At 42.4% G+C, this 24,288-nt stretch overlaps 1 protein-coding gene across 1 annotated transcript in view; it reads right to left on the reverse strand.

Moving 5' to 3' along the window:
- The window catches only part of RHEB (Ras homolog, mTORC1 binding), a 172,618-nt gene that overhangs the window by 76,971 nt on the left and 71,359 nt on the right, over positions 1–24,288 (reverse strand). Inside the window, exons 3-4 of the mRNA XM_069211096.1 lie at positions 12,227–12,294; positions 1,784–1,866 (exon numbers count right to left, since the gene is read on the reverse strand). Of these exons, the coding sequence (XP_069067197.1) occupies positions 1,784–1,866; positions 12,227–12,294 (151 nt within the window). The remainder of the gene's footprint in view (positions 1–1,783; positions 1,867–12,226; positions 12,295–24,288) is intronic.

Here is a 24,288-nt window from a genome sequence, read left to right on the forward strand (position 1 = left end):
ATACTATATCTTTCTGGACATCAAAAACCTTATACCCTCCACGTGCCAGACTGGATACAGAAAACAGTTTTACCGAGCAATAGCTGTTCTGCACTAGCACACGGTGCCATTCTACTTCATTCGCGGCTCCATCCACCCTGTTGGTGTGATGACATCCAGCAATATGTGGTGCTGTTGACTATTCCTTCTAATTTTTCCAAGCCCTATAGAATCATGCACAGCGTAACAGTAAGTACTTTTACAATATGGACAAGACAGCAGAAACAATTGCAACTGGAAAGCTCCTAAAGATGGCAGCAGAAGCTGTCCCTGTCCACATGGAATTCTCAGGGACACCAGACAGAGATTGTTCCTGAACCAATGCATAACATTTCTTTATCCTTAAGGTGATCTTTCATGAAACTTTAAATTTGGTGCTTTCCTTTCCTTTCCTAGCTCCATCAAAGACCACTAAAAGCGGATTTCCCACTCTGTCCAGGCTTGTCAGTGTAATAAGATACAGCATGACTTTGGCACAACCTATGTCATCTCTTTTTCCTTGGTAGGAGTCGAGGAAAGAACTGTGAAAGGGTACAGAGTTAGCAGAAGAGGAAGGCACATTACAACCCTCAATTAGAAGGAAAGGCATAGGGCACATGCAAATTATTAATTTGAAGTTATTAGAGTAAGCAACAACAACAAAAACGGAGTGATCTGTGTGATGGTTAGAACAACAAAGTCTTAGGGAAGGTTTGATGAGGCTGGAAGGGAATGAAACACCTCAGACTTGCACCAAGGAACACATTTTGCACAGCTTCCCGGGTTAATTGACTAGTGCTAAGCATAGGACATTGAAAAGGTGGGACCAAAAAGGGTTCAGAGCTTCCAAACTCACACTTCAAACATTGGCCAGCAGACAGTATATATGGATTGTGTGGTAGGTTTACTGGCATTCAGGATGACCTTCCAGCTCCAGACAGCAAACAGAAGGTCTCTAGCTGGCACCACGCAATCTCCACATAAGCAGTCGGGATTGCAGAGGAGGAACCAACCATTTTTCTAAGACGTTAGGTCAAACCTGTGTGGCAAAAGAAGAGTGGGCCCAATGTTCACATCCAACAGACCATTGTACAAAATCTTTCTCATCAAATCTATGGTTATCAGTTCAATGGTGCCTGATCCTTTGACACTCTACAAGACCTTTGAAAGAGGTAGGACTGGCAAGAATACACAAGCATAGTCTGCGGCCAGCTGATCAAGTCCAGGAGGACAGAGTTCAATATCAGCATTTGAGCAAAAAGACTCCATGGATGTGGTTGCCAATGTTGTCTTAGAAACCACTGAAGGGCCCTCATACAACACCTAGCATATAGCACCAATAAGATCCATAAGGCAATGAGGGTCAGCAGGCAGAATTCATTAAAATCAGTTTTTATGACCAAGAAATCCACATTTAAAATCATTTCACACAAAAAACAAAGATAAAACAGTTGGTAACCAAAAAGTAGACTGAGCATCAAACTTTAAACTGTAGTTTTACAAACAGAGTTACCATCATTTGTACTTCTGGACAGCCCAGGAAAATGTAGTTACAGATTAGCTCATGGTTTACATCTCAGAACATTACTAAATAGGATTAAATCCAGGGAACCCTATGTTTATGTTATGCAACTTATAAAGGCCTATGAAAAAATAGTGTTAACTTGGTTCCTGCAGTGAGGGACCAAGGGCAGTCAACCGACACTTTCTATATTTGTTCCGACTGAAGATATATAAAAAGATGGAAAGAAAAAAGGAAACCTACCTTTTGACTGATGTGACAGAATACACAAGTATGTAACCATTAATGTCTATAGAATAAGTCTGAGGGAAAATGGAATATTCATCCTGTAGAAAGAAATTGATTGAAATTACAAACCAGTTTTCAACGTCAAACTACATTTCATAAATGAAAGCTGGGCATCTTTAAAATGCTTCCAAAGTGTGCCTATCTACTCTATATACTGTGTTGTTAACCTTTCAAATAATGATTCTCAGATAATTAAATTTTCGCCACTTTGTACGATTAAAGCCCATTTTAAATTACATTCTAGTGAGAAGTTCCCACCATCCCACAACCAGCTAGCACCATACAAGAGTTGTTTTATATTACAGAACACAGAATTTAGGGTTCCCATCTCAAAGGAATGGAGGCACAGTAAGCGCACGAAACTGCTGAAAAGATGGCTGCACTTTATATCTGGTAACCAACCTTTTGCTCTTACATGGGGAAATCCACACTTATATCCACAAGAGAGGCCTACCAATCCCCATTCAGTTACCAGGAAAAATATGCATAATATTTACAAAGTGACCCATACCACCAGAAGGCACCTTCACTCCTTTCTGCTGTTACAAACATTTCCATCCATATACGGATGTAAACAAAACATATGATTGTTTGATAATATCACTAGTTCTTTTATCCTTTAACTGCTGTTTTTTCTCACCCTAGTGCTGAACCCTTTTTATGGTCTGGCTTGACAGCATAGCTGTCGCCAGACAACTATGTGAGGAACACTAGAGGAGCTTTTAGTTCGGCCCTCATGTTGGGGGCCAGGAGTACATGCTTTGATTGGGAAGAATTTGTGTGCTTCCACAAAAAAAGTGCTTGCTCTCCACGCAACTGTGATCTTTTTGTTTATCCATCTGGCTGAGCTTGAACTTATAGGGACACACACAGCACTGGAAAACTATTTAAGTGTCTTAGCTAACCAGCTAATTTATGATGATAGTCACTGGCAGCAGCACAAATGGGAGGAGGAAAGTCTTTAACCTAAATAGATTTTTATGGCTGGCTCGATAGTGCAACCTTCACTTGGCCTTTTAACCTACAAAATATTATTCTGCAGTTCTTTTCTTCGTCACAAATACATGTCCATTCCTTACCTACCTGAAATGCATCACATTACCATATAACATTCCTTCACAGCCAGACCAATTGGCATTGCTAAAGCTAGTTTGGGTACGTGGAGAACTTCGAGCTAAGGCCTTCATAACCTTTTTCCACATACGGTATCAATGCCAAATTTGCTTCTTTTTTTCCACCAACATCATGGGGATCAGAGCGTTATGGATTCCCATTGAGCGGACCGTAAAATAGGTAATATATAGCTAATTATTGGGTGCTGTGGGGTAAAATTGAAAAAACGTGTCGTGCAAGAAAGTCTGTTTGCTTCCTAAAAGTGTCATCAGCAAAACGTTTGCTGTTTTAAAAATCCCCACCTTCCCAGTTTTCAGTAAGAAAACATGTTACTTACCTGTAACTGCAGTTATCCAGAGTAGAGTGTGCTTCAGGTGGTCTGGTCAGAGGTTTGCCAGCTTTAGAGTGGCAAAACTAGATGGTTGACAAAATCCATCGAGCTACTGTAGTCTTTCTTACTGCTGTTCCCACACGTCCTTGACTATAAGAGACTAGCAGTTGATCTGTCCTGCAGAAGTGTTTAGTGCGGTAAAGATAACATTTCAAACACCGATTGATGTCCAGTGTGTGAAGAGTTCTTTGAGGTGGGGTAGACGGATTTGGAAAAAATATGGCCACAATATGACTGGCTCGTTCAAATGGAAATAAGAAGGAACCTTCGGGATATATTCTGGGTTTGTTCGAAGAAAGACAAAGTCATCTTAGAAAAGCAGGAAGGGTTCTTTAATTGTAAATGCCTATATGCCACTGACTATTCTGGTAGAAGTGAGTTACGGTTGTAACCTTCCGTGTATATTTTAACATAAACATTCTTTGTTTAAACATCTAGCACCTACTTATGATCCCACAACACAAGAAATCTGCTACCCCAGGGTCTAACCACACAGCCATAAACGCTTGTTGGCTGTGGGTCCCTGCTCTACATGGGCTCTCACTTCCCCCCCTACTGGGAGACTTCTGGTAAAAATACATCTCACCTGGAGGCTTGCTGGGGGTGCACCGCTGCTCCCAAGCAGATGCTCATCAGTATGGTTAACAGGTGAGTGCCATGGTCCCCTGTGGGCACCCACTGGGAAACAACCAAATTAATTTCTTTCAGATCACAGAAGCTTAGGGTGCACTCGGATGCTGCTGAGGATGCCCAAGGCTCTCTTTCACTTTTTTAGGTCTCGGCTGCCGACAACGCATGCGCTGTCACTGCAAGGGGTATTGTTTTCTATAAAGAGCTTGGAGACTGCAAATCACTTACCATTCACTGGTTTCATTGTGACTCTTCTTTGTTGCTTCCTAATTGGCCAGCACAAGCTGGATTCACATCTTTTTCTTTTGTGTGGAGATCGGACCAAGCACAGATTGCTTATTATAGCCTTACAGCAAGCCACAGAAGGCTATACCACTGTATACACTGTAAGGGCCCATATCCGGGCACATGTTCGAATCCCAATGGGTCCACTCAGTCTTCCATCCTTCGGAGGTCGATAAAATTAGTACCATTCAGTTGGGTAACAATAAACATCTGTTATTCAGTGCCAAGATACTGTTGTGTAACCATTTTAGTTTTAGCTCCATGCACGTTATTTTAACACATTAGGCCTGCAGCTGTGCACTTTAACCTAGATATATTTTATTCTGCTTTGTTTGTTATTTGAACAATAGCCACATTTGCGGTCTTGTTTTATTTTCTCTATCTAGCTGTTCTTTCCCTAGGTCAGCACTGCATTGTTAAACAAGTCATTTCTTTCACTCTGTGCTTCTCTCAAGGCTGCAGTAAGATAGGTTGCCGGTAAAACATGGTAACATTTTGTGTCTGGTATTCATAGAAACAGACATCCTTACGTAGGGGCATTTTATCAGAACATCAGATGTTTTAATATAAAAACACTTCTCTGTCCAAAACACGTTAGAGGGAGATTGCAGCCAGATGACCACGACTGTATGCTCACTGCTGAACGCTTCGCTACAGCTGCTTATGCAGATTTCAGGTCTTTGTTCAGGTATGGGGGATAAGGTCTTCCCAGGGGAACCTGAAGGGCCGAACTAGAGCTTAACATGCTGTGCTCTAATATAGCCTAGGAAGGAATTAGTCTATTGACTCTAGTGACAACATAGCAGCGTTATTTCTATGCTTTACTCTCCTTGTCACAATTTTAATCCTGTCATGCTTTGTCGTCCTGGTCATTCCAGTACATGCTTTATTATCTAAGATGCAGTTGCTTTATTAAAACCTTATTGAAACATACACTGCCTCTGACTGTCCTTGCATATGAGAGACTAATGTAAATGAGAGAAACGGATGTGATCCGAGTGACCACGATTTCCCTGAGGAATCAATTGTGTCATGCATTCGGCTGCCCAATCATCCCTGCTCTTGGGTAGAGATGAGGCGCTGCTAGTTAGTCTGAGCAAAAACTCTGATTAGGTCGACAGGTGTCATCTGTAGTGGGTTAGTCTCAGTCTCCCCACCCTGCAGGCGATTCTGCCGCTCAAATACAATAGTTTCATTAGAATAATGAGAGCCTATGTGACAATACCCTTCTGGGTGAGCGTGCACTTTACAAACCCTCATTTTGTTACTTCAGTCACACCAAGGCACCGGTTTGCTGCTTCTTTTTATCAGCAGCTTAGTTATAGGGTCCTAGAACTGCCCTCCTGCCTACAGCTGAGGATCTTACCTGGTGTGTTCTTGGAAGCACCCCAAATACCCTCCAGAGCAGACCACTCTTCTCCTACATTCCTTGTCACCAGGGCAATTTGTCACCTGCAGGGTGACTGCATGCAAAGACTCTTTAGTACCACTCCTAAGGTACCTACAAACAAGGATAGCCCAACCAATGTACAGGAAACATCCTCCTTCTCTCTCTCTACTCTCCAGCAATGGGAGTCTCAGGGAGCAGATGGGACATACTCTGGAGAAAATCCACAAAGTCCACATTATAAGCTAAAATTTTCCAGACTCCTTATGGGGGTCCATCTGTTGTACTGGCCCTTTCTTTCCAAGATCCTTCCAAACTTGGGGCGGCAGTGTTGGGGCTTAAAAACGGAGGTGGAATTTCAAGTGATTGGTAGGGCACTGAGCTAACCTGGTAGTGTCATGTCAGCCCTTCATCCACTAGTTTCAACAGCAGGAACCAAAACAATGTCTGCCCCACCCTAGTGCTGCACCCTAGATACATCTCCCTCTTGTTCCTTTCCAGCACACTTCAAAGGCACCCAATCTTGGAAAGAAAAAGTATAAACCAATGCCTGGGCCCTTCTGTCAAGCCTTATGGGAACCCATCCATGGATTAGCAAGAGAGTATAGGATAATGCCTATGGCGATTACTACCCCGTTCCCATCCTCCAGCAGGAGATGTGTACTCCCCCTGAAAAGGCCCTATGGTTTCCTGGAACTTTGACCTACCACATGGTACTCAGCTGAAAAGAAAAATCTCATTAAAGGGCTGGCTCAGATAACTGATAAATTATAAAGTATGTTAAGGAAATCAGATATGTGTTAAAAAAAATATATATATCTCTTTTGGATTTTGGCCCCGGTAATTTATGGAGAAAGCAGGCACTCTGAGGCCTTTCTGAAATTACGGTAAAGCACAATTCAAAAAACTAAACAGTGAAAACATTGCACATGATCCATCTTAGCTGGAGGAATGGTGCAGTTTCTCTGGTTGTGGATTACACAGTTAACATTTAGTATGTGCCCCAGCTGTGTCAGTCCTACCTATGCACAGATTCCAATCGGACAACAGTCTCTCGCTCAGCCTGCAAGTGCCCACAAGCATATTCGTACAAGTTTCTGCTCAGAGCCCCTTACAGTAGTTGGAGGTTACAGTCATTTTTTTTGTTATTAACCTAGGGCATTACTATAAGATTTCAATAAGGGATCCCACACACTGCTGCAGAGATAAAAAAAAAAAAAAACAGAGGTTGAAAAGAGAAATAACTGGTAGTTTTCATGGTAAAACTCATTTCCTTACATCGTTGCTCCCCGTCAAGATACGTACACGATCCTAGATGGTCTCTAACATTTTTTGAGAATTATCATTCTTACAGTGTGGTAGTTTCGCAAGAAGGCCACACAAAAAGCATGAGGATGGTTCATAGCTTTTTTTGTCATCTACCACTGGGACATTTTACAAATAGTCTCCGAGAAGAAAATAGTGGAAATGCTGGAAAAATCTGCTATGCGTCATGCATCAATCAAGCCTGCAAAATAAGTCTAGTAAAACTAAAGTTAGTGAAAAAAACTTATTAAAAAACATGTTGAAACGGCCCAGGATTTGGTCCAGATGCCTGATCCCAGCACCTGTCACAAATAAAATAAAAAAATAAAATAAAACAAAACATTATGTTAACTCTGCTGTCGCTTTATATTATTTTTCCCATTTGAATATTATTTTAAACTGAACAACACTTGGAAAATCTAGAGCTAGCTAAGCAGTAGTTTTGCATTTTTGGCGATTTCTGTATATTTGGTGTTAAACCCTGTTGAAGGGGCACAGACTGTGGCTACTGGGACCCAACTGGTGGTTAAGGTGGTTTGCTATGGTGCACTGGGGTCCGTCCTACCATGGCTCTAGACACTGGGCCAAGTACATCCATCCCACAACTGATTTGCAGGCTAGGAAGGGTGACTAGTCAAACATGGAGGTAAGACTTGGGGACAAAAGCTCTGAACTCAGTCAAATAGCAGGTAAAATAAATGTGTTGGTCCGTCCAATGTATATTTTTTTGTTAAAAGAAATACTTTAATCTCACAGCAAAGTGACTACTACCCAGCACAATTAAGGTTCTCAGTAACAGGTTGTAATCTTATCTGCACTATTCAATGAGGTTCTACCATCTTGGAACCCCCTTCCCTGTTATGGAAGTTTTCCAAAATCTATTGCAGTGGTTGTACAGACCTCCACTTAATCATACTGGGATACAGAGCCCCTTAGCGAATCATTATTAGAATCTGGGTGCCAAAACAAAGTAATTACTGGAAGCTAGTGAACCCTGCCTAAGCAAAAATGCATAAAAATAGAAACAATCAGTCATCAAATATACAGATGATGACATTTTATTCAATTCACAAACAAATATAAATAAAAGCGGAATCTTGAATGGGAAGGTTGGAGTTCTACTAATTTCAACTGAGGCCACTCATTGTTCATACTATATTCTGGTTGATGCAATAGCACTGTTTCCATGACTCAATCAGTGTGAGGACACTATCTACTAATTTATAGCTTCTAAATTCAGATTTCATCACATTTAAAGGTTTTCAAATTTTCAATTTTACATTTAGCTTCTTTATTTATATACACTTGGCTTCACAGCCGCACCCCCCACCCCGCCTCCCTTCCCCAGTGGTCCCCGGACCACAGGCTAAAAACCACTAGTATGGGTATAGGCATGGACTAGGCACAGTTCACTCCTAAGTACCCCCAATATTTACATACACAAATGAACAGTACAAAGAGTTTTAACTAAATTTGGTGTCATCCCACATATGTTCCTGCAGCAGAAATGTTCTCCTCTTAGACTTTTGTTGTCCTCACAGATCAGCCCGCTGTTTTTAAAAGACTGGTTTCAGCTGTTCCTGTCCTCAAGATCAATTTGTAAAATTAGATGCATTTGAATCAGTCAAATGTGCCATTCCTAGAGGCTCTATCCTTTCACCATATGTTTTCAACCTTTTCCTATTCGAGCTCTTCTTAGTCACCGCCTTTGTGCATAGTTAACACTCTCATAGAAGGAGGTGACAATGCTGGCTCAAAGCTCTAGAACAAAAGGCACAACGAAGTGTGAGATATCTGCTCTCATCAGCATTCCTGAAGCAGTAATCAAGCGCACATAAACGTATAGGCCCCACCTAGAACTTCCTCACCCTGAGCATCAGAAACCGCAAACACATCCCTCATCCTTACAGTCTATCAATTCACAGTGTTCAGGGACATCGACCCAGCAGCTTTCTGCTAACAGGGTCCTCCAATAATATCTACGGATGGCTGTCTCTCTATACATCCACACTTCAGTGTTTATGTCCACTGCCACAGGAACGCAAGAAATACACATCCTCTACCTTGGGCCATACGAATTGAGGGGTCATATACCATACATGTGCTACACATTCACCACACAAACGAGCACAGACTGTCAGCAGCAGGACTTTAAAATGTAACTTTCCACAAAGGAGGTTAGTAGACCACACTCTACAGGCACAAAGTTAAAGGTCTGGTCATGCTAAAGATTCAGAAAAACTCAGTATGCAGCCACCACCAAGATATGATGTTAAACAAGTGAATGGACAGAAGTCCTACAAAACTATGAGTGCACACTGTGCACCCAATTACCCAACCCAGACGACCCCCCCCCCCCCAGTTTTGTTTGGGCCTTGCACTACACTAGTTTTACATGCCATCTAGCACTGTGCAAGGCTGAAAGTATGTTCGCCAAGTATATTGCTGTTCCCACCATATACTGTAAAAAAGTGTTCCCATGAATGGATTGGAGAATTTGAATGTTTGACTTCAATTAAGTTGCAATGCACAACAATGGTTTTAACCTACTTCCTTAGATGAACGTAAACAGGGCAATAAAAAGAGAAAATGTGTTTGTCCTTAATGGCGCCACAGTTACAAAGGCAGGTACTTAAACTGACTGATAACCATCTTACAGTAAGCAATATTGGTGGGGGGTTTCCAGGCTGAAATCTGATGTACAGGTACCTTAGATAGACGGGTCATGAGTTCGATCTCGATTAGATTTCACCAAAGTTAGATTTTCAGAATGATAAAAATATTCTGAATTTAGGGATGAAGTATTGATAGCACAAAATCCTTCACTTTTAACTTTGTCAATGAAACTGGCCCTTATCATGCACTTGGAAGACTTTTTTTTAATGCAGCTTATCCATACAGGCCAATCTCCACAAGACTCTTAGGTATATGGGCAACCCAAGGACTTATCAAGAACCAATGCAAGCTCCATTGTAAGAAAGCAATAGGTTTGGCCGATACTGTTGTCCAGAATAGAAGAGTTCAAAGCAAACATATGGGACACATTTTTCACACATCTCATCACATAACAAGGGTGCTGATTTAAAGAAATTACTGTTTGCTCAAAAGGTTACTTTGTCATCTTTGGATTTGGAATGTTTTTTTTTTTTTTTTTTAACTTATTTTTGATTTTTACATGGTATCCTATAGTGCATCACACTGAACTAGAGGACCATGAAAGAAGTCAAAATAAAAGCCTTGTTATCAGGCAAATTCACAGAACGCCAAATGGTGATGAATAGAAACTCGAAGGCCACTACTTGAAACTTTCTTCTAGATCTGTGTCCGATCATGGGTCCCCAGACTACTGCATGTACAGAACTGCTTCATGTTGTGGCAAAGCATTCCTATTTGATAACAAACCAACATCCAAAGAATAGCACAATAGTGAATGTAGAGCTGTTAGGGCAAGGATCTTTCTAGAGGTTCAGCCTTATAAAGACATGGCAAGTGGTAACCATGCCTTGAATTTTCTTGCAAAGGCGAGGATGTGCCCAGTGTCGTCATCATTTTTTGCCTTTGGAATTTCTCTGCTTATGCGTCAAAATATTTTTCAAAAGGCACACATGTGCTCTACCATGGATTTATTTGCGGCAGTTATCAGTTTCTGATCAGCATCCTTCCTTAACATTATAGTCAGTTTTTTAATAATAAAAAAAAAAAAATATATATATATCACCTCCCTTATTAAAAAGTGCTAACAGGCTAAGATCTGACAGAAACACAACATTCAATAAAAGATTAAATGCAAAGCGGATTTTGTTGTTTATGGCGTACTGTGTCCATGCATAAAACTTGATATGGGAAGCACAGCTCTGCCTGTAAAGAAAAGTATACTTGACCATATGAGAGCCATGACAAAGCAAGACATGATCACAAAACAGCGATTGGCAATCAGTAAAATATTTTGCTATTGACTGTATCCACAAGAATCCAGGAAGAGCTGATAGAAGACTGGCTCTCCACTGAAAGGAGTCCAGGTACATAATAGAACCAGGATGCCTGGAGGAATTCACGTAGAAAAAGAATTACATGTACATTTGTAATACCCTTTAATATTGAACAGCAAGCTTTTTGGACCCGGTTTTGTCATCAATAGCTACTCAGAAAGCGTTTTTAAAGGAATTTGGGGTAAATGTATCTCTAATTAGCATACAATTTATAACACAAGATTGAATGGATATAACAATTTCCATCATTTTATTTTCCCTTTTAAGGCGTTTATGATGTGGCTGTGTTGAACTGTGAAACTATTTCTGTTGTGCTGAAGTACATCAACAAGTGTAAAAAAGGCTGAATGATGTGGCCATTACAGCCTTAAGTTGAGAGCTTTACTAGATGATAGGTGATTGTATTTTATTACAAAATAGAGGCTGTAGTCGTAATTAACTGTGTAGTAACTTGGATATTTTCTAATTGCAAACATAACATAATTGGAGTTGCAACATAATTTGATCTATTGCAAACCAACTTTTCCCTAGCACATATGAATTTTAAAGGCAGCGATGTCTGAAGAGCAATATAAACAACACTAAAAGGAAATATGTTTTAAGATCATAATACGAAACAACAAATCATGGACAATTGAGACTACAGATTATGTATTAAGGTCTGTTTTCTACCTCTATGCTGGCATTACCACCAAGTGGTAAATCCAGAGGTGGTTAATACTATTTAAACAAATTCATGTACAGCCAACCTCCGTATAAACTATGAAAATCCAATTTGCCTTTGTTAAAGAACCATATGATGAAGAAGGTCTGTTTTCTATCTGTATGCCAGAAATTGTAACTAAGTGGTAACTTCAGAGGTGGTTATTAGTCACACAAAACCATCCCGTTATAATTAGGTCATCAGAATGATTTAATTTAAATTGTTATTGTTAGAAACGAACTGTATGATGAAATAAGAAATCTACATCATTATACACATTTTAGTTTTTTTTTCACGGATTAGTGTTTGAATCAAGTGTCTTCACTGTTTAAATATGTGAATATTCATTTCTTCTGCCTTATTCAATAAATTGGCTAAGCAATTAGAGCTCCAGAGTGGTTTGTCCTTCTTCCCATCTCGAACAAAAGTGAGGGAAGCACCTTCAGAAAATTTTGATATACAACTTTCTTGCAATAAATGTAAACACACACACATATATATATATATATATATATATATATATATATATATATATATATATACACACACACAAAATGATACACAACTTTTCACATGTTAACAAAACATTTCTTACTTGTCCAGCAGTGTCTACCAGTTGAAGATGGTAATCTTGCCCATTAACTGAGATCAATTTAGTAAATGCTGAAAAATGAGGAAAACTAGAAAAGTTAATAAAAATATTTATATAAATAACCAAAAATACAGACAATACTTGCACTACAAAATACAGGCAATACAGTGTGAAAAAGAACACAGCACTTACAGTAAAAGCTATAAAAGTATGACTACTGAAGTTGCGACAATGCATGACACATCAAGCTCCAGATACATGGGAGCAGATGAAACAGGTAGGTCAATGCAAATGGGGAGTTTCATGAACATTGTTTCTGTCTACAAGGTCAGGCCTTTGTGACCTCTGACCTAGGGTCCCCAACATCAGACATAAGAAATGAGTTACTTTCCTGTAACTGCCGTTCTCCAGGGTTAGCATATATTAAAATGAGTCCCTCCGCTCCACTTATTTCAGGTATTTTCTTCTTAGTTCTTCCACTTTGTTGTGGTTCTTCCAACTTAGGGATAGGATCTCCATTGGTTGAGGGGATTCTTTAAGATCCCAAGAGGGGCACCAGCAGGCACTGGCAAAGCATTATGCAGATAACCAGGCTTTGTTTTTTTCTGAAAGAAAAAAAAAAAAAAAATAGAGCAGCAGTTCGCCACTATGTAATTGGCGGTCATTATCTATTTCGTCATTCATATCCAGGCTGGGTGTAGGCGTAGGTGTGCGAGGGCCTCAAACTCAGAGTACAAAGATACACACTGTGGATACTTTTACACTTTAGAAAGACCCAATTGGCCATATGTTTAGACACAGATAAACACTGCCACAATGAATTGTTATTTTTTCTTTTTAACATCAGGGTGACCATAGCATCAACATGTTTTAAGACCAATGCCTTACAGTAATGCCACTGCGAATAAAAGGACCATAACAGTTGGGGCTTTTTAAATGGTGGTGGTGACAGTTGTGATGTAGGATGAAGAGCCCTCTTCAGGTGGTGAAAGGCAAGGATGTAAAAAAATAAAATAAAAAAAGTATGGGAAATGGGCAAGCAGGACATTGCTTCAATCCAGATGTAAGTGCAACAATTTTGGGATGTTTTTTCCCCACGTCAAGCTCCTCTTGAATGATTAAGATGGAGTTCTAACCCCATCATTCAAATCATGTATCTGACTCGCTGTACAAGAGATGAGACGCTGTATGGTTCAAGTGGAAAACAAGGTGATGGATGGAATGCCTGAATAAATAAATATCAGACACCGGCAATTGCTCGGGCCACGTCCAAAATCATCATTTTTTTGCCCACCGTGACACCCCAGTTTGTACCCAGCCATACACAAATCAGTCTTGACCAGGCTCCCCATGGGAACGGTGCACTCCAAAATGCCAGGCGCTCTCTGGACCAGAAACAAGTATCCTGGGACCAGTTTCGTGGTATCACACTTCATCAGCCTGGCTAGCTTGAATCCAGTGGCACAGTGAGCCCGGGACCAATGTCTGGGCATACCTTTCCCACTTAGGGCAACAAATGAAAACAGAATGCTGAACACAGGAGGGGAGTCAAGACTGACTTGCATATGGCTGGATCAGATGAATATTTTTTAGCTCAGTGTTCCATCTATGGGTAACATGGTCGAAGATATAGCAATGGGGTTTTCGTGTTAGTTCGGATCGGGTTTGCTAGTGGTGGCATTTTATTGCTCAAGGGCAGACAAATAAGCAACCCTTAGATTTAGGCTCTGCTATGCATAAGGGTACCGCTGTGAACCTGGTATTGTGGGATGTCAAATTAGTTTAGGCCTAGTGCACCACTGACAGGATTACATGAGGTAACCCTTAATAATGCCTGATGCATATCAGTTATGTCCAGTGACCCGTTTCCAATAAACGACGGCCATCTTATTTTTATACAAAGGGATATAATTAGGTCTTGGCTGCTAATACATATATGATAGATTAGGTTTTAAATAGCCAAGTGCTCATCTGGGCTGAAAAGTAGGTTAAGATTTATATGGGAGCAGTTAAAATAATGAAGTAACAATCATGATTGCAGCTGATGCTTTTTAGTATATATTAAAAAAAAGTTACCATTATAAATTGTAAAAGAAGAGCAGTGCATTTTATTTTGCTGGAAACTCTCGATTTATAAATTGTTTGATTTGATGTAGAAGAGATGCATATATATATATACATATATATATATTTTTTTTTGTTTTTTTTGTTTTTTAGAATTAGCATGATAGGCTCTCCAATGCATCTCGAGTATATTATTATATTTAACAGGATAGGCTCCTATGCATCTCGTGTACGTTTTTAGAGAAAAATTATAGTATTCAAAAGTTGGATATCCCATTGTAGATGTTATGATCAATCATGCGTTTATTCAGACAGAGGGCTTTTGTTGAGTATTTTTCTGAATTATGTAACTGACTATATGTTGAGTTTTTATGTATAAGTACATTTTATATTGTAAGACACTGAAAAATGTGTATTTGAATGCTCTAGCAGAACAAAAATAAAAACGGAGTGAGCTGTGCCATCTTTGAAATTCAAGGTTTGAAACAGAGGCTGATTTTACCATGTAATTCTAGTAATTTGATAACAAGTGACAATCAGGGAAGGAATCTATTCAAGGTTCACTGCAATGAGGCATTCAGGAATTTGTTCTTCCTTACTGTCACTAAGCGCAAAGTTGCTTTTGAGGAGGTCCACATCCAGACAGATGTCCAACATCCAGGCTTGGACAGTGGAGGGGTATTCATTCAGTGGCAATCAGAAGCCTTTGTAATTTTTGTATACAGTTTGTATCACATGCATTTTGGTAGATCTTTGTTCTTCTCTGCCAGAGAACTGCTAGGGGTTGAGAATTTTAGATTGGAGATCACTGGGGAAATTATGGAGACTTGGGCTATAATGGAACCTAAAAGGATAAACTCAGACCTTGAGAAGATCTGGATGTAATGGAATCTGTTGTCTAGGAAGGAAATGAACCACTACAAAATTATGTCTTTAAAGCCCATGTTAAAGCAAAAGCTGCTAAGAAGAGCCTTGAGGCGGGCGGGGTGGAAAGCTGCAGAGCTATGGTGCAAAAGAGGAGACAGGGACTACTGCTCTCTGCAATTTAAATGTGTGTCGTCTACCACCGTGATCATGGTGGACTCTGTTGCGACTTCTAAAGTGACTGGTAGCCTTAAAGCATTGTCATGTCCATCTCACAAAACTTGGTGGAGACAGCATTTTTATTAATGACATCAAGGAGCTGTAGGTGGGTAAAAGGACCTCAACATAAACAGGATTTTTTTGGTTTGTGATGTGTTTTGGAGGGTGCCTTGGATTAGAGGTAGACTTGATTGAACACAGACGGTGATGGGTTTTGATGCAGAAAAAGGTTTTCACAAGATTTAGGCTTCAGTGAGTTATGGAGCTTTACGCGGTCCAGGACTCATCAGTTCATTGTGCTGTGTGGAAGTACCACGGATGGTACAGCCACTTATTCTGTATTGTCAGTTTTCCAAAATTGCCAATCTTCTCCTTGAAGATAATGTGCATGGCAGTAGTTTTTTCACTGGAGTGTTCGAGAGGCTTGTCTACAGTGATGTTGATCCAGAGCTTCATATCCTTTAATAGAGCTCTGCTTCTGCTGGAAGTTACAATGATGGGGTCACTTTAAAATAACGTCTTAGCTGCCACAATTAGCTTTATAAAGGCTAAGCAGAGAACTTTAACAGTTTAGCAGTGTTCCTGTGTCTGATCAATGCTGTGAACTGTCTTCGGCTGGAGATTGCTGCTGGGTGAAACCAGGAGCTGCAAGATGTGGCCTCTGGTTAGCAGGTCTGCAGTGGGACACAACAATATACATTGTAGTATATCAAGCACAGTTCATACCAATTGCCAGACAGCGGAAGCCTGCCCGAGTAACAACTGGCTTCATGGGAATTCTGGTTCTCCTTGAGAGCATCAACTGTAAAGTTCTTCAAGTAAAGGTACTGTCACTGGAGGAGATGGATGAAAACCTGGATCAGCTCAGATCTCTGGATAGAATGTGGAATACATTCGAAGAGAGAAACTGTCACTGCTCTTATAATCACACACTAAGTGGTGCTGCAAGCAGTGCCTACACTTTCACAGGCCACAGGAGATCATCACAAACAGGAGACATTCCTGGGCACACCACACAGTTGGAAATGAAGGACGACTGAGGTTGGAGTTCAACTACTTGATTCCATGTCAGGACCGGAGGCTGAGGATTAGGCATTTCTTTCACCTTTATTCCACTCCAGCAGCCATTAAAAGGCACAACTACAACAAAACATTTCACACAAAAGATAGGGAAAATAAACAGTCAGTCCACCAATCCCATCGCTTACATCCAGGTAAGTTCCTGCAAGGACGTTCCATCCTCCTCTTTCTTCGCTGCTCCAGCAGCTAAAGATAAGTGCCTTTTTATTATCGAATTGAAGGTTATAGATATTTTGACATATATAATGTATAGTTTTGACGCGTCGCTTGCACTGTTATCAGCTGTATTTAGTGTGGGCTACTGTTTTTTACAGTAACTTCCCCTATACTCGCGGCCGCCTGAGCGTTCGCACCTTCATTTGCTTTGATTTGCTCTACTGACATAGCGGCTGCTGGAGAGTTCACCCCTTCGTGGCCGCGTTTTACATTACTGAGTCCCGGCACGGTGCGGTCTTCCGATTGCTAGGGGAACCGCACTATACTTCTACATGCGCTGCCCGTCTATACTCGCGCACGGCTGGCACGTCATTCACCTGTCCTGAGGTTTGGTGAAGCACGCATGGCCTTATATGCTCAGGGGCAGATTTAATCAGTAAGCCTTCTCAATATTACAAAGGAGAGCAACTGTCTGGAGCTGAAAACCTGTTCTCATGGTTAGGTTTTTCTACATAAAGTGGGACACGCACAGACAGCTTTATTTTCCTCAGATCATCAGTGAGTATTAGTCCCAGACCATAAAGGTCACTGCAATTAACCCTGTAAGGGATATATTATAATAGGGGATTCCCCTAATTTTCAAAGACAGTGATTTACACTATCTTTATAATTTAAGAATGGAGGGAGGAGTTGAGGAATTATTGAGAGGAAGGGGAAGTTACTTACCTTCCTATAGATGACTGCTATTGCCAAATAATGGATGTCTCAGTATCTAAGGCGGTTTCACAAGAGGTTGCCCCTCTGGAGAGGAAAATCCAGCAACTTCAGGCCCAGTGCTTAAAACCCCTCAGCTCGAGGGATGAAACACAAGGGTCTCTGCCCCCCTTACCTCCTGGGAAGCCATCCCATTCAGTCTCAGACCCCAAGGAAGAAACTGGGGTAGATTTGGACTTGTTTGAGCACCTCAAGAAGGCCTTTATCGATTCCCAGGACTCTAGCTCCATATCCCTTGAGATTGGTCACTTGGTGGTCCCCCTTGAATGTTTGACGCCCAGAACCCTGGGGACCTTGACGACTGGCACCATTATTCCCCTCATACCTCTGATAGGGACAGGGATTCCAACAGACCCTGGTGTCCCTCTGGGGACAATCTTTCTGCAGGGCCTACCAACCCTGGGACCTTGCCTCAGGAATCCGCGGGGATACGTTAAACCCAGATGAGCTGATGTATCCTCACTCGGCAGAATGGACGCCAGCCCCGAAGGTGGCGCCCTATGTAGCATCTAGATTGAGTAAACCCCTAGATAAAGAGGTTCGGACCGGTCTAAAAGCAAAATGTCCCAGACCAGTCATGGAAGGGAAGGGAAGGTGGCCCTCACACCCAGAGGTAGATGCGTAAATGAGGACCTTTCTGACAAAGTTTATTAGAGATCCAAAGGAAGGTATCGATAGGTCCTGGCGGTCATGTCAGGATAAGTTGTTGGATACCATTGGCCAGTTAGCAAAAATCACTGACATGGTGGAGGACGCCAAGGCCTCCGGCACCCTAATCTCCCCAGATTAGGGGGAGATTTCCATCTGGTTTTACAGAGAGATCATATTCTTGGGAAATGGGAATTGCACAAGTTCCACAGAGTGACATAGATCCCTCCTAATAAAAACAGACCAGAAGTTTGGGGAACTCTTCACCTCAGACATACGCCCTATTGCAGAAGGCAACCTATTTGGCGATCCTTTCCTAAAGGAAGAGAGCACATTTGTTAACAGTTTCAGCTCCTTTGACAAGGCTCAAATGTCAATTAAACACATTTTTAGGCCTCATGTTTTTGCCGAAGCAGTTCGTGGCAGGGGGCGCTCAGCTGGCCGCACTTATCACCAAGCCTCCTACAAAGGTGCATAGTCCTGCAGGGGTCAGTGGCAAGACCCATCCAAGTTCAGAACCTTCTACCAAACGAGAACCTATCCATGCTGGCGAGGGGCTAGAGGAAGAGGAAACGCTGCTTTAGCTTCCCCACAAGGTGAGTGTTCGGGACTCCGAGGGCATCCGGATAGAGGGCAGACAGTTTTTTTCTCCGACAGGTGGGACGTCTTAACCTCGGATGCCTGGTTTTTACAGACGATCGGGGGGTTCCAGGTAGAGTTCTATGAGTCCCCCTACTAGCCCTGCCGTCCCAAACCACTTCTTTTCAATCCCGATCACGTCGTTGATAGACGAGGAAATCTCCAGTCTCTTGCACAAAGGAGTAATTGTTCCAACGCAGATTCACCCCAGGGGTTTCCTCAGCAACATATCCCTGGTAGAGAAGAGGGATGGAGGTTATCAACCGGTCATCAATCTACGGGAATTCAAGATGGAGGGGATCAATCTTCTCAGGGATTTGTGGCAAACCAAGGACTGGATGGACAGATTGTACTTCAAAGATGCATAACTCGCAGTGCGGATTTCTCCTCCACATACAAGTTTCCTCCAGTTTCAATGGCGATGTCAGATATTCAAGTTTGACTCTTCCTTTCGGTTTATCTTCTGCTCGTTGGTGTTTCAACAAGGTGGTGAGACCATTGGTGTGTTGGTGGAACATCTGCAAGCTTTAGGGATCAGATTAATAGTCTATTCGGACGACATATTAATTCTGAATTAATGCCCTATCCGTCTCTCCCTTTAATTGCTGACTATCGACCTGTTAGAGTCCTTGGGGTTTGTGATCAACGAAAAGAAGTCCGTTCTTTCCCTGTCCCAGCACATTCAATTTATGGGGTTCTTGTTGGATTCGGCCAAGGACACCTTGAGCCTTCTGACGTCCAAACTTTCCAAGATCAAACAAGAACTTAGACGCTCTGTGTCCAAACCCATGATAACTTTGTGGCAGTTGGCCAGGATAGTGGGTCTGCTGTCTTCCTCGATTCAGGCCATCTTCCCAGGGCCCCTCCACTATTGAGCCCTGCAACGCTTAAAGACGTTTCATCTCCACAAAGGAAAATGGTCTTCCGCAGAACAAGCTCTGCATTTAAATTGTCAGGAGTTGATGACAGGGTCCTTCACAGTAAGATCCTGGACCAAGGGCAAGGCCAGATGTTGTGCTTGCTCAAGATGGACAATGTAGCTACAGTTCGCTACATCAACCATCTGGGCAGCACAAAGTCAAAGATTCTATCAGACTTGGCTTGCAGTCTTTGGGATTATTGTCTGAGCAACCAGATTTTGTTGACAACAGAGCATCTCCTGGGGGTTTCCAAACAGGTCGCGGATTGGCACACCCATCATTGGCAGGACAACAGTCTTTCAAAACTCCAACCACCAGTCTTCCAAGCAATCCAGAATCTTTGGGGTCTGTTCTCCAGCAGCCTTTTTGCCTCTCGACTGAACAACCAGCTGTAGAGATATTGCAGCTGGCGTCCAGATCCCAGGGCAATGGCAGCATATGCGTCTCTCCAGGATTGGAGCTTGGAAAGAGGGTTTGCATTACCTCCATTTTCCATGATAACGAGGTTATCATCCCAAGTCAGGAGACAACAAGCAAACGTGGCAGTGGAAACCCCGATCTGAAGGTCTCAAGACTGGTTTCCAGTTCCGATGGAACTTTCTGGGGATTTTCCAATCGGTCTACCCCCGTCTCAAGATCATCTTGAGGATCCGCAAGAGAATTGGCATCCCCAGATTCAATTAGGTTCCCTCCGTCTGATGGCGTGGCGGATTACAGGGAACTAGGCAGGTCCCAGGAATTTCAGCAGAAGCTGACTCCTTACTATCAAAAGCTTGAGCAGAGAGTACCCACAAAAGATACCAGTCTGCCTGGTCAAGATAGGGCACTTGGTGTCATGAACGGCAGATGGATACGATGGGGGCCAGGAGTTGTCTGTGTCTTGAATTTCTTAGCCTCCTTGGCTTCAGAGGGCCTAGCTTACAAAACTATTAATACGTTCAGATCGGCAATATCAGCAGGTCATTTGTCGGTAGGCGAGCATCCGTAGGTGTGCAAACTTATAAGGGGTATTCGTTTGTCCTATCCTCCTGAGCCTCTCTATTCTACTCTGTGGGATGTGAATAAGGTGTTGGAGTTTAAATCCTGGCTGTCCAACAGGTATCTGTCTAGGAAACAGATCTCTGCCAAACCGGCTACTCTGCTTTGTTCGATATCATGTTGTAGGGAATCGGATGTGAGAGCATGGTATTTACCCGGTAGAGTCTACAGCCCTGAAGGGATTTCTTTCCATATCTCCAGGAGAACTAAGCTGGGTTTGAGAGGTCATGCAAGAAGCTGAAATTGACAGGTCTCGTTTCAGAGCTCATTCTGTGCGTGAAACTATGGCTTCCAAAACATTTTTTCTGGGGGGTGCGTTTAGAAGAAATTCTAAATGCAGCAGATCCTCGGACTCTACCTTTAAAAGGTACTACTTCAAGCTGGTTTCTAATCTTGGTCATTGACAAGCTTTAAACTTGCCTAATCCTCGCCTCCGGTCCCAATATAGAACGAAAAATTCCCTAGCTATTGTAACGGAAAGTTTCAATTCTATTAAGGACGAGGATTAACCCTCCCTTGACTAAAGTTTTATCTTCCCACCCAATGAATCTGCGTTATAAAGTAAGTAACTGTTTCTAAAAAGCTATTTAAAGTGACCCTAGCAATTTTCTTTGTTTGCACTTCTTCATTAAGGCTATCTGTACAGAGTACATTTTTCTATGAAGTCGTTGCCAGGAGTTTTATGGGATCTTTTTATTTCGCAGTGTCAGATTCAAATAAACAAAAGAAGAGTATATGAAGTTCAGAACCTGTGTCGCAGGAATAAAGAGGGGGGTTAGAAACACTCACAGGAATTTACCCAGATGAAGCGCTGGGATTGGTGAACTGGCTGACGTTTTCTTTCCCTATGTTTCATGGGAAATGTTGTACCTTTTAATGGCTGCTGGAGTGAAATGAAAAAGAAAAATGCCTAATCCTCGCCCCTGAGGCCTTAATAGAACTGAAACTTTCTGTTACGACAGCTAGGAAATTTTTCATTCTCCCTTGTGCTCACCTGGTTAGCATCGTTACTTGTTACACTGTTTCTGTCAGGCAAATGTGGAAAGGAGAAGAGTGCCACTCTCCAATTTTAGAAAGTGTGGGTCAGGCCGAGCAACTGGTCGCCGAACGAAGCACCACTGTCTCAAAGTTCTCCATGACAATTGGGCCTGTGGCACTGAGGGGGGCAATAAAACAGATTACTAGTAGACTGGACAGGTACCTGCTTCAGGGTGAAACATATTCCATATTCCTTCAGGGGAGACAGCTCAGTTATCCTGCCAACTATCCAGTCATTTCAATGTACAGGGGAGGGATGAGGCCCTGAGTAATTACCAGTGGCTGAGAATATTCCAACATCCCATCCATCACCTCTTATTTTCCTCAGACTCATGGCTTTATAAACGGAGAGCAGACAGGAAGATTCCTGAAAGAGTGAAAGGCCTGAAAATCCACGACCACGGATAGGCTGCCATGAACAGCTAGAAAAGTACTAGCCTGGCCGTGTGGGGAAGTAGCTACACATGACAAAAGCCCAGCAATCAAACACAACCTGAAACCCTATGTTTGAGCAAAATCCAAATCATATAGGGCATCAGATGGTACATATGACATGAGTCTCAAGCACAGGAAAACATACTTGGTACTTCAACCCTTCTTTCAAACTAACAAGGCCTCCAAGCTGCAAAACAGCACACTGGAACATTCTCTGAGCATTTTAAACAGGAGGACGGGCACTCCTCTACAGCAAACTGGCCAGTCCATGCTTAACACCCCAATTTTCCACACAGCTCATGTTAGAAATGGGATCTGTAGTTGGCAGTGGTTTGCACCCTGTCCACGTAGTGACTCTCACTCTAGTCAGGGTTAGGGAGTCACACAGCTATGATAACCCCTGCTCACCCCCCTTGGTAGCTTGGTACAAGCAGGTATGCTAATCTCAGAGACAATGTGTAAAGTATTTACACACAAACACCACAAAAGTACTTCAAACCAGTTTTGAAAAATATCAAATATTTGAGTAACACAAGACCAAAAACAACAAACATTCAACATATACAACACATGAATTTTCAAAGATTAAATGTAGTATAGCACTCAGAAACATAATAGCCTCAACTGGGGTATCCACACAGCTTGACGGAGTCGCTTCCAAAGGTAATGTGTCACTCACAAGGAAGCACGGTCCGCCTACGGAGTAAAGTAGACCTTGATTAAAGTACATTGAAAAACTATGAGGAAACAGACATTGCACGGAGTCGGGAGGTGAGGCGTCGCTGGAGTTGGTGCGGCGTCAGTTCCTTACTGCTAGGCAAGTGATGTTCTTTCCTGTTCCAGAGGAGGTGATTCAGCGTTGGCAGAGAGGAGTGGGTTCCATATGGCAAGGCGGGGATCGATGAATCCAGCAGGTTAAGACATGAGGCGTTGTCTTTGTGGTGTTGCGAGCACACCACATAGCCACAGGTACTGCAGCAGAGTTGGGTGCTACGGTTGCTGATGACCGTGGCAGGACTTCGGAGGCGCTGCGGCTGTGTTGGGCCTGTGCTGTAGGTCACAGTCGTTGCACTCAGCGGGGACCATTGCTCCGGTGCAGGCAGCGGCACTGGGTCAGAGAGCAGCACCTATTCTGAAGTTGATGCACTAGTTTCTTCTTTGTTGCACCAGAACTCACTCCCAAGGGCCCAGGATCTGAATTTGGCACCACTTGGCAAGTCAGAACTCTCAGCGAGAGCCCAGGCACTGGTAGGTGAAGTCTTAGCTTGCCACCTGTTAAAAAGTCTCGGGGACATCTAAGTCCAAGCCCTTGGAGAACCTTTGGAAGCAGGATGTAGAAAGCCTAGTCCAGTCCTTTCACTCCCAGGACCGAAGCAGCAAGTAGCAGATCAGCATAACAAAGCAACAGGCAGAGTGGCAGATCCTCCTATAGCATCCAGCTCCTCTTCCTGGCAGAATTTCCTCAGTCCACAAGTGTTCTGACTACATGGTGTCTGAAGTCCAGTACTTATACCCAATTCTGTCTTTAAAGTAGGAAAACTTCAAAGACAAGTCTTTGTAGTGCATAAGACGCTGCCTTTCCCTGCCCTGGCCCCTGACACTCCAGTGGGGTTGGGGACTGCTTTGTGTGAGGACAGGCACAGCCCTATTCAGATGCAAATGTCAGCAATGAATCCAGCAGACTAGCTCAGGAAAACCAACAAGCCTTTTGATGGGCCATCAAGATATGCAGGGCACATCTCCGCTCCCTTTGTGTGACTGTCTAGAGTGAATGCACAAACAGTCCACCTGTCATCCTGACCCAGACATGTATTCAGCAGACAGGCAGAGGCACAGAATGGTTTATGTCCATTTTCAGAAAGGGCCAGTTTCAAACTCAATATTGAAAAACCAACTTCACCAAAAGATGCATTCTTAAACTGAGTTCCGAGACCCTAAACTCCATAACCATATCTCTATCTGCTCGCAATGGGAAACTATACTTAAAAGATATTTCAAGGCAAACCCCATGTTACCCAATGGGAGAGATAGGCCTCACAATAGCAAAAAACACATGCAGCAGTATTTCATTATCAGGATATGTAAAACATACCAATACACATCCTACCTTTTCAATACACTGCACCCTGCCCATGGGGCTGCCCTGAGCCTACTTTAGGGGTGACTTAAATGTAGTAAAAGGGAAGGTTT

This window comes from Pleurodeles waltl, chromosome 10 (genome assembly GCF_031143425.1).
Source record: "Pleurodeles waltl isolate 20211129_DDA chromosome 10, aPleWal1.hap1.20221129, whole genome shotgun sequence".
NCBI lineage: Eukaryota > Metazoa > Chordata > Amphibia > Caudata > Salamandridae > Pleurodeles > Pleurodeles waltl.